The sequence below is a fragment of the Eschrichtius robustus genome, chromosome 3 (assembly GCF_028021215.1).
Source record: "Eschrichtius robustus isolate mEscRob2 chromosome 3, mEscRob2.pri, whole genome shotgun sequence".
Taxonomy (NCBI): Eukaryota; Metazoa; Chordata; class Mammalia; order Artiodactyla; family Eschrichtiidae; genus Eschrichtius; species Eschrichtius robustus.
The window spans coordinates 74063331-74080604 of record NC_090826.1 but is presented as its reverse complement, the minus strand read 5'-3'; the positions used below and the strand labels follow the sequence as shown (position 1 = coordinate 74080604).

At 32.0% G+C, this 17274-nt stretch overlaps 1 protein-coding gene across 4 annotated transcripts in view; it reads right to left on the bottom strand.

Annotated features, from left to right (window-relative positions):
- PRKACB (protein kinase cAMP-activated catalytic subunit beta) overlaps positions 1 to 17274 on the bottom strand; it is a 147965-nt gene that overhangs the window by 32467 nt on the left and 98224 nt on the right. For all 4 annotated transcript variants that reach the window (XM_068540186.1, XM_068540184.1, XM_068540183.1 and 1 more), the window contains 5 exons: positions 8190 to 8288; positions 7080 to 7162; positions 4233 to 4359; positions 3220 to 3315; positions 119 to 241 (listed from right to left, as the gene is read on the bottom strand). In XM_068540186.1, coding sequence (XP_068396287.1) covers positions 119 to 241; positions 3220 to 3315; positions 4233 to 4359; positions 7080 to 7162; positions 8190 to 8288 — 528 coding nt within the window. The remainder of the gene's footprint in view (positions 1 to 118; positions 242 to 3219; positions 3316 to 4232; positions 4360 to 7079; positions 7163 to 8189; positions 8289 to 17274) is intronic.

The following is a 17274-nucleotide window of genomic DNA, read 5'->3' as shown; positions in this document are numbered from 1 at the left end:
TCTGTCTTTTTCCCAGTTTAGGGTAATATTCTGGTGACATCAAATGGTTTCAATCTACAAAGCTTAACATTTGTTTATAGAAATACTGAATAAAGGAATAATAAATTGTATTACTTACCTTTCCGGAAACAATCTTTTCATAAATCTGAATTGGTTGGTCTGCAAAGAATGGGGGGTAGCCAGCTGCCATTTCATAGATTAACACTCCTAATGCCCACCAATCCACTGCCTTATTGTAGCCCTAAGATAAACCAACACCAAATGTCAATTATTACTTAATTCACTCAGAGGAGAATGAAGTCATAAATTATTTCAAAGTGATCTTCAAGCATATGAAAATTTTTAAAAAGCAGCTGCTGAGCAGTAATTCAGGATAAAATAAAAAATAAACAAAATGTATCAGGTCAGATTTGAATTAAACAAAGGGGAGAATTTCCAGATACTGAAATTGGATATTAGGAAATATTATTAAATCTTCTTCCTAAAATAATTAAGAATATTAAAGACAATAAAAAATGCCCTGTTTAATTGGGATAATTTAGTTGTTGCTGAACAATAGGAAGGGAATTGGACCAAATTACCCCTTAAAGCCCAATCTAGTTCCATAATATTATGAATCAGGTTTTCTAGAGAATACTTAGAAAGGTCAAAAGTTTTGAAATGAAAGAGTAGATATTGTACTTCATAATAAACAGTGGAGTTGACTTCAAAATATTCTATATTGTTGGAGTTAAGCGGGTGAATATACTCGGGATAATCCCATCCACTTCACAGGATCTTATGAAAGCTAAAAGTTTAATGTGGAACATAATAAATGTAAATATTTAAGTATACTTTATTCATCTAGTGTTTTGTTTGTCATCTCTAAAAGGTATACAAGAAAGATAACTAATTCATGGGATTTTGTGGGGACTACATCAAATGAAAGGAAATGATGTGTATAAAGAGTGTGTTGCAAACCAAATGTACAATTCTAAGGTTTCTTATTTGGGTTTTTTTTTTCATGTTAAGCCTACTAAAATTAAGATTTAGAAGTATTGATAAGAAAATAAATAAGAATAAAATATTAACATGTTTATATAAAGTTTGTTATCAGCCATAATCAGTGTCAACTGGCACAAAAGATTATGAAAAAAAACAAAACAACTTGATCATGGAGAGAAATGAGCTGAGTTCTTGCCAGATCTTTTAGTCTGCCATCAGATACAGCCTTTAATTACCTTTGCCAGTCCCCGCAGTCCAACCTTTTTTCAAAATTTTAGCTTATAAACTATTTAATTTTCAAATTACTGGCTAAAATATAATAATGTAGAGATTTTTCCTTTTTATTTCCTGCTTCTGTATGTTTTTAAAAAGAGAGAGACTAGTAAAATAGGAATAGCACTTTGTTTTGCTAATAAAAATAGCATCAACTTTGCTTTAATTCTTTAAATTCAACTCATTAATAAGGTAATTACCATGTTTTTTTGCTATAATGAAAGCATGTAACGTTGAAACAGATCCTTTTACCAAACTTTGATTTCTATGTTTTGGATTGTGTATTAATGTTCATAATAAGTATTCCAGATGCTTTCAATACCCTAGGTATGGAAAACTAAAACAAATCAGTAAGAAATACTAAATTATAATAGAAAAATGGGCAAAGGACATGAACTAATAATTCATACACACAAAGAAATACTAAATGACTATTAAGCATTAAAAAAATCTAATAATCAGACATGAGACTTAAAATAATTAGATATCATTTACTGTCTATCAAATTAGTAATGGTTTTTAAAACAAGAATACCCAATGCTGGAGCAAGTGTGGTGAAACAGGTACTCTCAAACACTGCTGAGAAGTGCAGAATTGTTACAATCTTTTTGGACAGTGCTTTGGCAACATGTATTGAAAGCCTTAAAAATGTTCATACTCTCTGACCCTGTAATTCCACTTCTAGGAATCTATCCTAAAAAAATAATTTAAAATATAGAAAAAGCTTTATGTACAAAGATGTTTATCACAGTGATTTATAATAGAAAAAAACGAAATAACCTGAATACTCAACAATAGAAGAATGGCAAAATACAATATGGTACATTTTCAAATAAGCCATTAGAATTATATTTGCATGCTTATTATCATTCAAGTGAAAAAGCTGAATACAAAACTGTACATTCACTATAACATGCATAGAAAAATATATTAAAATGTTTTTTTAAAAAGGCTACCTCTGGATGGTGAGATTATAGGTTTTTTGATTCTTTCTTTATATTTTTCTATATTTTCCAAATTTCATACAATGAATATCTATTTCTTTTACCACATATATATACACACATACAGTTTTTAAAGTTTTGGTGCCTACTATGTTATCATTATTTGTTAAATGTACTTAAAGAAGAAATATGTTAATGATATTTAGATTATAAAAGACTAAAAGTTATAGATGATATAAATTATGTAAGATAATGAGAGGACAGCTGAAAGAATTCTTTTATTTTATTCTAATACTTCTGTAGGTTAGCCAAATTTCAATTATTCAGGGGTTAGTTATTCAATGTGTAAATATCAAAGCATCTGTGTTATCCCTTTCTCTTTCCTGGCTCCTGTGCCCAGTTATTATCAGTCTCTCCTTTCTGGCTTTCTCCACCAAGGGATGGCAGTAGAAAGGAAAACAAAAGTTAAATCATCCTTTGTGATATGATTAAAAATTTCTCTCACCACATTTTGCACTGTTCAGAAAAGCAGAACTGTATTCAATAAGACTATAACTATTCAATTGCTATAATTTCCTATTTTTAAAGTAAAATTTAAAAAAATAATTCACATACATTTTTTTCCATTTAAGTGGTAAAGTTGAAACAAAGGAAGAATTGACAACTAGTACATGTCATCTTTAGTCTGCCTCTTGGTGTAACGCAGAGCAAGAGCCTCCTTGCCCTCCTGTATTGGGAATAATTATGAAAAGGCTATGCTTTTGGCTTCAAAACATGGATCTAGAGGTCAGATTTATTCATACTAATTCTCTCAGATTCAGAGTTAAAATCACCAGTTTATGGGATTAGTGGTAGACTCTAAATAATTACTTTTTAGTAATTATGAACAAATAGATTTAAATTCATATTTAGATTAAATAAACATGTAAAATCGATCAATAAACTTTTTTTTTATAAAAGTCCACAGTGATGCATGCCTTATATTTCTACTTCTTACATAACTACATTATAAATATACCTTGCTGAGAATTATTTCTGGAGCCAAATATTCTGGAGTGCCACATAATGTCCAAGTTCTGCCTTTAACTCTTTTGGCAAACCCAAAGTCTGTGACCTATAAAAGACAAAAAAGCTTGTAAACATTTATTATTTCATAATAAATGTACTACTGTACCTAAGTTGAAAGTTAAAAATCAGAGTTAAAATTAATACCATGAAAAAAATTAAGTCAATGTAATTGAGACTAATCCAAGAACGCACTGTTTAGTGAATAAAGGTTAAAGCAACCCATGCTGGAGAACCTTTCCCTGACTCAAACAAAGAAACAAATGAACCAAAAAAAAAAAATAGTTTTAATAAAAATGAAGCAGTGCTAGGAGTGTTCCTTAAGTCCAGCATTGTCCTCTGCCCTTAATTACATCCTCAGAAGTGCAAAAGCATCACTGGGAGAATCTTAATAACTGCATAAAAAGGAATGCTCTCATTCTATCGATAGTACAAATGGAAAGAAAACACTACCACCAGTCCATTATTGGTAGCTGGGCCTCCTTTGGTAGCTGCACTGTACTGTTAAAAAGCATGGACTCTTGGGACAGGCTGACGGGGTTCAAATTATGACTCTACGTGTGTGACCTTGCTGTTCCTTAGTTTCATTAACCTTAAAATGAGGATAACAATAGTATTTACATTTCATAGTGTTATCAGAAATAAAAGAGGTGATACATGTAAAACACTTAGAATAATGCCTGGCACTAAGTGAGTACTCACAAATTTAGCTATTATTTCTTTACGCAGGAGCCTGAAATCAGTTCACAACTATAGACTAAGGGAGATAGAAACGGGTTCCATCTTTGATGGAACTTTTGGTTCTTTGTAATAGCAACAGAACTGTGAGCTCAGTTTAAACTATTAGGAAGAATTGTCTCCCTCAAAGAAAAAAAAGAATCCAATATTGGTAGTTGTGGTTAAATACATATAACTTCTTACCTAGTATTACTCAAATACATTATATATAATGTGTTCAAGTCATACCTGGATATAACCTTGGTGGTCAATTAAGAGATTTTCAGGTTTTAGATCTCTGTAGATGAGGTCTAGTGAATGGAGGTACTCGAATGTTAGCACTATCTGAGCTGCATAGAACCGTGCATGGGGTTCACTACAAAGAAACAAAACATTGATTTTCGGTAAAATGGGTTAACATATAGTAATTAGTAGATTATACAAAAAAAATAACATGAGGTAGAGGCATTTTGGGAGCAAAAAAATTTTTTTTTTCTTTTAAACATATGTAAAGAAACATGTTAGTTTCCAAATATTTATTAAATCTATAAATCATCTTCAAATAATGCTTTGATATACTTAGTGGGCAGCATATGTTGAAGAAAACTTAACTCTCAGATTGTCATTGTAATTTAAATTATTATTGGCCATGTTAGAAGACATTGAGAATGACTGAAAAGCACCAGTTCGATTATCTGTCAGGGCAATTGCTATTGCTGATAGGCTTCATCTCATCTACCTTTCTCATAAATTTCAAGTACTTAAAGAATTTCTGCATTAATCTGCAGATTTATGCCATTTTACCCAGGCTGTTACTACTACAAAAGTGACATATGCTCATTATAGAAAAAGAGCCATACAATATTAATGAAGAATAAAGATACCAATAATCCCATTCAGAAACCAGATTCAATCCTGGTGTCTGAATTTCCAAACCCTCTACTATGCATATTTATACAGATACCTGAACATAGGTATAATCTGTATATTTAGGTAAGTACACACAGTTCTGGATACATAGATTAGATTAACTGATGGATTATGGTAATTTTGATGCCACATTCTGAGTATTACTCCAAAAGGATGTACTGTTTTCTAGTTTGAGTTTCTATTTCATCTTGTAGTGTATACACTGAATTCTGCTAATCTTCCTGATATATTGCAATGACTTTCAGATTTGTGTCCTCAATGAACAACCTTAACTATGAATAGAATTTCCCTCACGATGGTTGGCATGAGTTTGATCTGGTAGCACCAAAAGTAGGAATTCTAAAAAGAGATTGTATAATGCTACTCCTCTTGCTTGTCACTCACTATATTTCCAAGGTCCTAGCCTGATACACACCAAGTGCTCAGCAAATATTTGTTAAATGAATGAATATGTGAAGAAAAACTTTTTTGTGGCAATATTTTATAACATCCTGCCAGTTCCAGCCCTATCATGACACTATAACAAGCTATACCATATGTCCTATGACAAGGAATTAGAATACTGTAAAGGGAGATTAGAAGAATCATCCTGGTCATTGAAACATTTATCCCTAATTTTGGAAACGTTTGACCTGGGAAGTTCCCTCTCATTTTCTTCATACACCCGTTAATATGAGATGCATTTATCATCGTATCATCATAAACATAAGACGCACTCAGCATTTTATGTTTATCTCCACACTGGTGTTTGATTGGAGGTACACAAACATTACATAGATCTTTAATCAAATTGTTGAAAGGTCAGAGCAAAATATTCTATAAGGAACATTTAATGCTATAGCAGCTTTAAGTCTAGACAGTTACTATTTAAGTAGAGAATCGTAATGACTCCATTGATTCTGATTAGAACCATGCTCAACAATAACTCAAGTCTTCCTGTTGCCTCAAAGTTTCTAAGGTGGGAGTTAGCAACATTTCAAGTATATAAATAGTACGTGTGAAAGGTTAGAAAAGGCAATGTCTCTGTGTGAATTATGTCAATCAACTTGCTTTCCTCTTAGTATCCAGTTAAGTATTAAAGAAATAAGAGTGTGGGGAGTTGCAAAGAAAAGAAATAATCACAGAAAATGGATAAAATATTTTTTGAAGACGGGTTAAGGTGTGGTAATTCAGTGTAAAACTGTAAATTATCATAGGGCAATATGAGAATTCTGGACCTGCCTGGACAAGGAGTGTAGGAGAGGACAACAGGAAGTTAAAAAAAAATCATTAAACAGAAGTTACTCTGCATCAGCACAGTGCCTGACATATATTAGGTGTCCTATACATATTAGGTCAATAAATGAATTTTGGTTTAGGTCTCAGGTAACTAAAATAACTCTCATTCTGGCCCATTACTGAATATGATCTCATGGTAATCCAAGTCTACCATCATGTTTTCATGAATTGAATTACCATCTTCAGTCTTGTTTGAATTCATACTGATGTTTTAATTATGTCAATATACAGTATACTGAACAAAGCTGGACCTGCTCTTGGTTTCAGCTTCATTCTAATAGTGATTTTTAATGAATAGTAGTAGCTTACGAACTATTACACACAGGTAAAGTTAACAGAATCTATAAACTTTTAATAACTGTATGACCTTATTAGTAATAACCTAATGATAAGGTACAAACTCCTTTTAAATTACATATATATGTTTAAAACTCAACATGGCAACAACGTTAAGGAGAATAAATTTGTGCAAAACAAACTTTCATAATTTTATCACTATGATACCAATGATTATCTTTTCTATATATTTCTTTCTTATCTTCATCCTTACACAAACCTCCTCCCCAGAGATGTATTATTAATATTTATTCAGTAAATACTGGTTTAAATTCAATTAATTTTTGCAATATCTGGATATTCTTCAAATAATGGACCCTCATGATACCTACCAACGCTAGAATATTTATACTGCTATCATGGTGCTTTTATTTAATTTTTAAAACTCAGTATGATGTGGCCTCTTATTAATGTTTCCCTGTAACTCTTCATATAGCTAAAATATTACTAAATTAAATGAAATAAATTTTTAACATTGACAATAACTTAAAAGTTTGGTTTAAAACAAACACACAGCATATAAAGATTTGAGGAGTGTAAAGTGTTAGTTACCTGAACCTTCCAATTCTTCTTAGATGTGAAAACATTTCACCACCAGGGACATATTCCATAACCATGTATAAATTAGAATTATCCTATGAACAAATAAAAATGATAAATAAATCAAAATTATGAAACATTATTTTGCATGAAAATATTTTAAGATAACACCATGTTTAATTAGAAAAAGACAAATTTAAAAATCTGATACATTACTAACATTGGGAAATAGAGAATAAATGGAAAAGGCCCTAACTTTTCTACACTGGGGCACTTATCTTTTCCCCCCTGGTACTCTTGCCACAGATTAGTCTGGGATTTTTGCTGTTCCTGCTCTTGCAGGGAACACTTAACTCTTGAACAATTAAACACTGTGGCAATGACGTAATGCTATAGTGTAAGCAAAAGTTAAAAAACAATTTGAAAAAGTTAAAATATTTACATTTTATGTACTAAATTAGGTCAGAGAGATTAACGATTTTTAACATCATCCTAAATACACAGATCTTCATTTGATTTAAAGAATAAAGGAGGAAAAAGGAAAAAGGCTAAAATGTTCCATGTTAATCAATTGGTAGAGAGATGCCAAGTATCATTCCAAAAAGCTGAAAAGCTGCCAACTTAAAGAATAAACCTTGTGCAACTTTATGAGGCACTTGAGCAGAGGGCCAAAGATTGTTCTGCTTCAAATAAATGAAAAGGCTAGAGCACAAATTACTAAGTAAAAGATGACAGTGAGATTGCAGCAGCAAAGGTTCAAGAGAAGAAGGTATGTGGGTGTATTTGTTAGTATGAGTGTAAGATTTGCATAATAAGATGTCACTATGAATTTTGATAAATCAAAATACTTGATTTTATAATACCATGTCATGAAAAATTACACATTAACAAAGTTAATTACACATTAACTTTAACAATTTCCTCAATAAGAATCAAAACCTTTTCAAATGTCACCTAAGTTTTTAAGCACAACAGGACTTAATTACATAAAATCTAAATATATTACTTTTTTGTTTATTCATTTTCTCCAGGTTTATCATATAGATCAGAATCCTATTATAGCTTTGTAATTTAAAAAATATGAAGTTGAAAATATCTCATTTAGATAGAAGTAAAATTTACCTTAAAAGAATACTCCAGTCGAACAAGAAAAGGAAAATTCACCGCCTGTAATATTCTTTTCTCATTCAAAGTATGCTCTATTTGCTTCAGTTTAACAACCTGTAATTGACCAAAAAAAGATTATATATTTAATGTATTTGAACAAAATTTAAAAGTTGTTATAATTTTTAAAGGAAAAAATAGTTTTCCATATAATAATGAACTTGGATAAACAAAATTTCTAGCTTAGATAAGGATAATAATAATAACTACCAAGTAGGCTTATCAGATTCAAATGAAAAACCTAACAGAGGTTTAAAACTTGGTCTTCGGAAGGTTAACTATAATTTTCAGTAAAGAAGCAAGAGCTAAGAAAAAAGGGACTCATAATAAATTACTTAAAAAATTAATATGTGAAAATACTTAGGTCCTAATGACTTATAGTCCACTAAAAGAGCTGGCACAAATTACTGTAATAAGTAGGTATTGATTTTAAATCTTGAGAAGATAAGCAAGAAAATTAAAGATTGAGGAAAAGTCAATAACTAAAAAACAGGAGGTAAAAATGAACAATCTGTTAATTTCATAATACCTGAATAAATCAAGAACATTTGCACAGCCACAAAATATTGACAAAAATGACTATGTCTATATAACAAATAAGGTCATATAGGATTAATCAAGCTTCCACTGGATTGTCTAATCAATCAGGTACATAGTAGGGAAAGAAACTTATCTTGACTTCATGAAGACTGTGATTCTATTCCACATGTGATTCTATTCTGAATTTAAGAAAAACAGGGTTTTGTATATGTGTAAATCATTAGGAAGTGGCATTTTTTCTTGACAGAGGCTTATTGTCAGTGTGGGGTAGTCACAGAACTCAAGAAGTTGAACATGAATAAGAAAGGTTATCAAAGATACCATCCATTATTAGGATATAAAATTATAGTATAAAAATAATGCTGAGTAAAGAATAATTGACTAAGAGTCAGAAGACCTGTGTTCTCTAGACCTTCTATTCAACCAGTTTGTGACACTGGAGATGTTATTTCAACTCGTTAGACCTCAGCTGTTTTTTTTCACCTGAAAACATGAAGTGAATGAATCACTATTGTCCACATTCTAACTGGTTACAGAACCAATTAGTCCATACTTATCACAATAAATTATATAACATTAGCTGGAAAATTATTGTTGCTTTGTGTTTACTTTTTATTAATAGACTGTTTTTTTTTAAGCAGTTTCAGGTTCACAGCAGAACTGAACACAAAGTACAGAGATTTCCCATATACCCCCTGCCTCCACACATGCATAGTCTCCTCCATTATCAACATTCTTCACCAGAGTGCACATTTGTTACAATCAATGAACCTACATTGACCCATGATTATCACCCATTAATTTCACTAGGGTTCACTCTTGGTGTTGTACATTCTATGGGTTTGGACAAATGTGTAATGACATGCACCCACCATTATAATATACAGAGTAGTTTCACTGCCCTAAAAATCCTCTGTGCCCCACTTATTCATCCCTCCCTCCCCATCAAAACCAGGCAACCGCTAATATTTTTACTGTCTCCATTGTTTTGCTTTTTCCAGAATGTCCCATAGGTGGAATCATATAGTATTTATTTAGCCTTTTCAGATTGGCTTCTTTCACTTAGTTTATGTATTCAAGTTTCCTCCATGTCTTTTCATGGCTTGATAGCTCTTTTTTCTTTTTTTAGCATTGAATAACATTCCGTTGTTTGGATATACCACAGTGTTTACTTTTATGTATTACGATATACTGGGTTTTTAGTTAGGCATAGACAATATGTTACCTTGTGAAATAAGTAATGAAAACTGTAACAGAGAGGCTTTCTGCATTATAGCCTTAAGCCAAATGTGTGTGTATGTTGGGGGGCATGACAATTAAAATGAATCTAAGACATATGAGCTGGCAAAGCAAATAATGTTGGTTAATTTTTAAATTAATTTTTAAAATTAACTAATTAAATTTTAATTTACTTTTAAATATGCATATCTACTACATGTAAGGCACAACAAGTGCAATAGAGATAAGGACAAGAGAGTATCTCCCTTCATGCTCCATAAAATTTACTTGAAAGTATGATGCATAAATATGAGAATAGCAATTTATGAATAACTGCCAAATAAGAGTTATGATGTTATAATTGTTCAGAGGAGAAAATGTTTACATTAGGCCTAGTACATAATCTTTCTGAGTCCAAGATTCTTTATCTATAAAATGCTGATGATAATTATAATACCTACTTTGAAAGTGACTGTGTAGCACAATACATGTCAAGTGATTAACACAGTGCTTGACACAAAGTAAAAGCTCAATAAATGTCAATTGTTATTATAATCTATTAAAAAAGGTGAGAGTTCAGCTGGGTCTTAAAGATGGATAGATATCAAAGGTCAGAAAAACACAGAGGAGTAGTACAGTCTTTGGTAATGAAGTATGCCAGAATGGCAGAGAAAATTAACAAGTACCCCTGGGAATATCGTCCATGTTTTATTTTCAAAATTCAAATAAAATTTATATTTACTTCTTAATATTTATGTTAATTTAAATACATATATTTAAAAGCACTTCTAAATAATTATTTATCAGCTGACTTTTTTTTAGCCAAACACTTGAGAAGATATTAATATAGAAGATAGGCCATGTATCATCGCATATTACCCTGCACCACCCAGCAGAGCACCAAATACTCCTGTGAGTCAAGTTTCAATCAGAGAAGTAGAGAATAGAGGACATGTAGGAAAACAGTGTCAAATAAGCCTATAGTGGAGTCTGGAAGAAAATTATAAAGTGTTTGAAAGTAGGCTGCAGAGTTCTGGCTTCATTTAATAAACATCAGGAAGCTTTTTGACTAAGTGAAATGATATGATATGGTAAGAAAACTTCACTGGCAACGAGGAGGGTGAATTAGTACAGGGGGAAAAGTGTGGGGTTGTGAAAATTAATTAAGATGCTATTGTGAAAGCCCAGTGAACATTAGTGAGAGACCAAACTGTGTGGTGGTAGAAAGAATCTTAGGGATAACAAATACATTTCAAAGGAAAAATTAAACAAGGAGTGGAGGCATAGAAATCAGACAAAGCTTGTGCAAATTCCTAGTTCATCTTACTAGCTGTCTGACTTTGGAAAAATTACTTAAATAGGTTATGGGCTTAAAAGAAATTAATGTCACACAAAGTTGTTGGGAAGATTCACTGATACAATAATATAAAGTACCTAGCAATGCTAGACATATAGTAAGGAATAAAGAAATGTGATTTCCTTGATTTCTGCACTGATTTTCTTCCCCATGCTCCATACACTATAAGACAGAAGCCAAAAAGAGTTAATTGAAAGATTCATGGCAAAAAGGTTATTATGGAGTGTTATTTTATTACTTATCTTTAGCAAATTACAGTAAATAAACTTGAAAAAAATTCAGAACATAAACACTTTGTCCTAATTATGAATAGATCCAGAACATTGCCACAGTAGAAATGACTTAAAATGGCAGCTATTCTTCTGAGAAATGCTCTTTCACCAAGATTTAATCAATGAGTTAATCTTCTCAGCAACTTAGACAAGTCACTATCTTATCAAAAAAGGAACTTGAAACTTCCCTAAATACTTTAAAGCATAATAATGGTATCTTTTTGTAATCCTTTTAATATTTTATGACTAGAGTACATTCTGTTAACATCTTAAGAAACAAAAAATATTAGGGACTATACAGATAATAACATTTTAATAATAGGTTTAATAAAAAAACATATAAATATGATATAGTATTGTGTCATCTGCCAACAGTGACAGTTGTACTTTTTCCTTTCCAATTTGGATTCTTTTTATTTCTTTTTCTTGTCCGTTTGCTGTGGCTGGGACTTCCAATACTATGTTGCATAATAGTGGACAGAGTGGGTATCTTTATCTCATTCCTGATCTTAGAGGAAATGCTTTCAGTTTACCAGGGAGTATGAGTGTTAGCTATAGGCTTGTCATTTTTGGCCTTTATTATGTTAAGGTATTGTTCCCTCTATACCTACTTTGTTGAAAGTTTTTGTCATAAATTGATGTTCATGTCAAAAGCTTTTTTGTCAAAAGCTTTTTCTACATCTATTGAGATGATCATATGATTTTTATTCTTCAATCTGTTCATGTGGTGTATCACACTCATTGATTTGCGGATTCTGAACCATCCTTGCATCGAAGGGATAAATTCCACTTGATTGTGGTGTATGATCTTTTTAATATATTGAATTTGGTTTTCTAATATTTTGTTGAGGATTTTTGCATCTGTGTTCATCAGTGATATTGGCCTATAGTTTTCTTTTTTTATGGTGTCTTTTTTCGGTTTTGATATCAGGGTGATGCTGGCCTCATTCAATGAGGTCACAAGCATTCCTTTCTCTGAAATTTTTTGGAATACTTTGAGAAGGACAGATGTAAACTCTTCTTTAAATGTTTGGTAGAATTCACCCATGAAGTCATTTGGTCCTGAACTTTTGTTGTTGGGAGGTTTTTTTTTTAAATTACTGATTCAATTTCATTACTGGTAGTTGGTCTGTTCATATTTTCTATTTCTTCCTGATTCAGTCTTGAGAGAGTGTACTCTTCTAGGAATTTATCCATTTCTTCTAGTTTGTCCAATTAGTTGGCACGTAATTGTTCGTAGTAATCTCCTATGATCCTTTGTATTTCTGTGGTGTCAGTTGTAACTTCTTCTTTTTCATTTCTGATTTTATTTATTTGGGCCCTTTCTCCTTTTTATTTGATGAGTCTGGTTAAAGGTTCTTATCTTTTAAAGAACCAGCTCTTAGTTTCATTGATGTTTTCTATTGTTTTTTTCAGTCTCTCTTTCATTTATTTCTGCTCTGATCTTTATGGTTTCTTTTCTTCTACTAACTTTGGGTTTTGTTTATTCTTCTTTTTCTAGTTCTTTTAGGTGTAAGATTAGGTTGTTTATTTGAGACTTTTTTTGTTTCCTGAGGGAGGCTTGTATCACTACAAACTTCCCTCTTAGAGATGCTTCTACTGTGTCCCACAGATTTTGGATCATTGCATTTCATTTTCATTTGTCTCCAGGTATCTTCTGATTTCCACTTTAATTTCTTCAGTGACCCAATGGTTGCTCAGTAGCACTATGTTTAGCTTCCATGTGTTTGTGTTTTTTGTACTTTGTTGTTGTTGTTGATTTCTAGTCTCACATAATTGTAGTTGGAAAAGATGCTTGATATGATTTCAGTATTCTTAAATTTATTAAGACTTGTTTTGTAGCCTAGCATTGATCTACCCTGGAGAATTTCCATGTGTGCTTGAAAAAGAATGTGTATTCTGATGCTTTGGGATGGAATTTTCTATATATAGCTATTAAACCCATCTAATATAATGTGTCACTTAAGGGCAGTGTTTCTTTATTGATTTTCTATCTCGATCTGTCCATTGATGTAAGTGGAATATTAAAGTCCCCTACTATTAATATGTTACTATCAATTTCTCCCTTTATGTTTGTTAATATTTGCTATATGTATTTCGCTGCTCCTATGGTGGGTGCATATATATTTATAATTATTATTACTTCTTCTGGCATTGACCCCTTTATCATTATGTAATGTTCTTCTTTGTCTCTTGTTATGGTCTTTGTTTTAAAGTCTATTTTGTCTGATATAAGTATTGCTACCACAGCTTTCTTTTCATTTTCATTTGCATGGAATACCTTTTTCCATACCCTCACTTTCAGTCTGTGTGTGTCTTTAGATGTGAAGTGAGTCTCTTGTAGGCAACATATATATGGGTCTTGTTTTTTTATTCACTCAGCCACTCTATCTTTTGACTACAGCATTTAGTCCATTTACATTTAAAGTAATTATTGGTAGATACGTACTTATTGTCATTTTGGTAACTGTTTTCAGGTGGTTTTTTTTGGTAGTTTTTTTGTTTGTTTGTTTCTTTTTCTTTTGCTCTCTTCCCTTGTGATCTGATGTCTATCTTTAGTGTTATGTTTGGATTCCTTTCTCTTTTTTGTGTGTGTATCTATTATAGATTTTTGGTTTGTGGCTACCAGGAGGTTTATATATAACAACCTATACATATATGTGGTTATTTAAGTTGATAATCTCTTAAGTTTGAATGCATTCTAATGACTCTGCATTCTTACTTCCCTCCTGCTAAACATTTAATGTTTTTAGATGCCACAAAAAAGCCTATTATAACTAATAAATGATTTCAGTAAGGTTTCAGGACACAAAATTAATGTATAGAAATCTTTTGTGTTTTAATACACTAACAACAAACTATCAGAGAAATTTAAACAATCCCACTTACAACTGCATCAAAAAGAATAAAACACTTAGAAATAAATCTAACCAAGGAGGTAAAAACCTGTACTCGGAAAACTAAAACACATTGATGAAATAAATTAAAAATGAAACAAACAAATGGAAAGATACACTGAGCTCATGGATTGGAAGACTTAATATTCTTAAAATGGCCATACTACCCACGGCAATCTGCAGATTCAATGCAATCTCTATCAAAATACCAATGGCATTTTTCACAGAACTAGAACAAATAATTCTAGAATATATATGTAAACACGATCCTGATTAGCCAAAACAATCTTGAGAAAGAAGAACAAAGCTGCAGGTATCATGCCTGCTGATTTCAAAGTATACTACAAACCTAGTCATCAAAACAGTATGAAACTAGTATAAAAACAGACACATAGACCAATGAAACAGACTAGAAAGCCCAGAAAGAAACCCATGCTTATATGGTCAATTAATCTACAACAAACAAGGCAAGAATATACAATGGAGAAAAGATAGTCTCTTTGATAAATGGTGCTGGAAAAACTGAACAGCTATATGCAAAAGAATCAAACTGGGTTATTTTCTCACACCATATACAAACATAAACTCAAAATGGATTAAAGACTTAAATGTAAGATCTGAAACTATAAAATTCCTAGAAGAAAACATAGGCAGTATGCTCTTTGACACTTGTCTTAACAATGTTTTTTTGGATATGTCTCCTCAAGCAAGGGAAACAAAAACAAAAGTAAACAAACGGGACTGCCTTAAACTAAAATACTTCTGCACAGTGAAGGAAACTATGAACAAAACAAAAAGGCATCCAACTGAATGGGAGAAAATAACTGCAAACAATGTATCTGATAAAGGGTTAATATCCAAGATATACAAAAAACTCGTACAACTCAACATCAAAAAACAACCCTATTGAAAAATGGGCAGAGGACCTGAATAGACATTTTTCTAAAGATGACATACAGATGGTCAACAGGCACATGAAAAAATGCTCAACATCACTTATTATCAGGGAAATGCAAATCAAAACTACAATGAGATACAACCCTACACCTGTTTGAATGGCTACTATCAAAAAGACACAAATGACAAGTGTTGGCAAGGACGTGGAGAAAATGGAACCCTCATGCACTGTTGGTAGGAATGTAAACTGGTACAGTCACTATGGAAAACAGTATGGAGGTTCCTCAAATAATTAAAAGTAGAACTACCATATAATCCAGCAATTCCACTTCTGGGTATTTTTCCAAAGAACATAAAAACACCAATTCAAAAAGATATATGCACCCCTATGTTCACTGCAGTGTTATTTACGATAGCCAAGATATGGAAGCAACCTAAGTGTCCATTAACAGATGGATTGATAAGAAGATGGAATATAAAATGGAATATAGTCAGCCATAAAAAAAGAAGGAAATCTTGCCATTTGTGACAACATAGATGGACTTAGAGGGTATGAGGGTATTATGCTGAGTAAAATAAGTCAGACAAAGGAAAACACCATATGATTTCTCTTATATGTAGAATCTAAAAAACAAGTGAACAAACATAACAAAACAGAAACAGACTCATAGATACAGAGAACTCAGAGGGGAGGAGGTGTGGGGTGATGAGTGATATAGGTAAGGGAGATTAAGAGATACGAACTTTAAGAGTTTACAGGATAAATTAAGAGTTACAAAATAAATGAACCACAGGTATAAAATACAGCATAGGAAATATAGTCAATAATATTATGATAACTTTGTATAGTGACAGATAGTAACTAGACTTGTCATGGTGATCATTTTGTAATGTATAGAAATATCAAATCATTATGTTGTACACCTGTAACTAATATAATATTGTAAGTCTATTATGCTTCAAACAAACAAGCAAGCAAGCAAATTTGAGACATTTTGTTGTTGTGCTAGCAATACAAGTATGCTGGTCACTTACCCTCTCTAAGATCCAATTACCTCATCTAGATAATTAAGGTAAGGACTAGTTGATATCTAAGAGCTCCATGCTCAGACTGTGCAAATCAGAAGTGTAGAGTTCAAGGATGAGCTGAAGCTTGGATTAGAGTACACAGGGAGAGGGTATAGAACAAGAAAACAGGAAGAGTGGATAGTCCAGAGATTGAGATTAGCAATCTTTAAAGAGCAGACAGAAGGAAAAAATAGAACAAAACAGGAAAAGGCACATGAAAAAGAAGAGCCCAGAGAGGAAATACTATAATTAGGAGCATGGGGTTCCAGAAGTCCAGGGACAAGACAGTTTCAAGGGAGCATCACTACAGTCATAGGCTCTAAAAAAGTCACATAAGATGAGCAAAAAGAGTCCACTGGACTTGGTGATTAAGTCACTGGATTGGTGACCCATGGTAGTGCCATTTCAGTAGAGTAGCAAGAAGCAGGAGATAAACAAGGAGGCAGCTAAATTGTTGTGGGTTGAAGAATTAAAAGGAAGTGAGTTAGCGGATAGTGATTAAACTATTTTTTCAAGAAGCATGGTTAGAAACGATAAAGTGAAAGACGGCAGTAGACAAAGATGCACAAATGTGTGTATGGGTGTATTTAATTTTAGAGAGACTTAATCCATTACTACTTTTCATGTTAGAGGTTAGTTTTGTTTTTTGTTTTAAAATAGAGGTTGGACTAAAACCTCAGACCAGTCTAATGCTGTGCTGTCCAATATGGTAGCCACTAGCCACATGTGGTTATTTAACACTCGAAATGTGGCTAATTTGAATGGAGATATACTGTAAGTGTAAAATAAACATC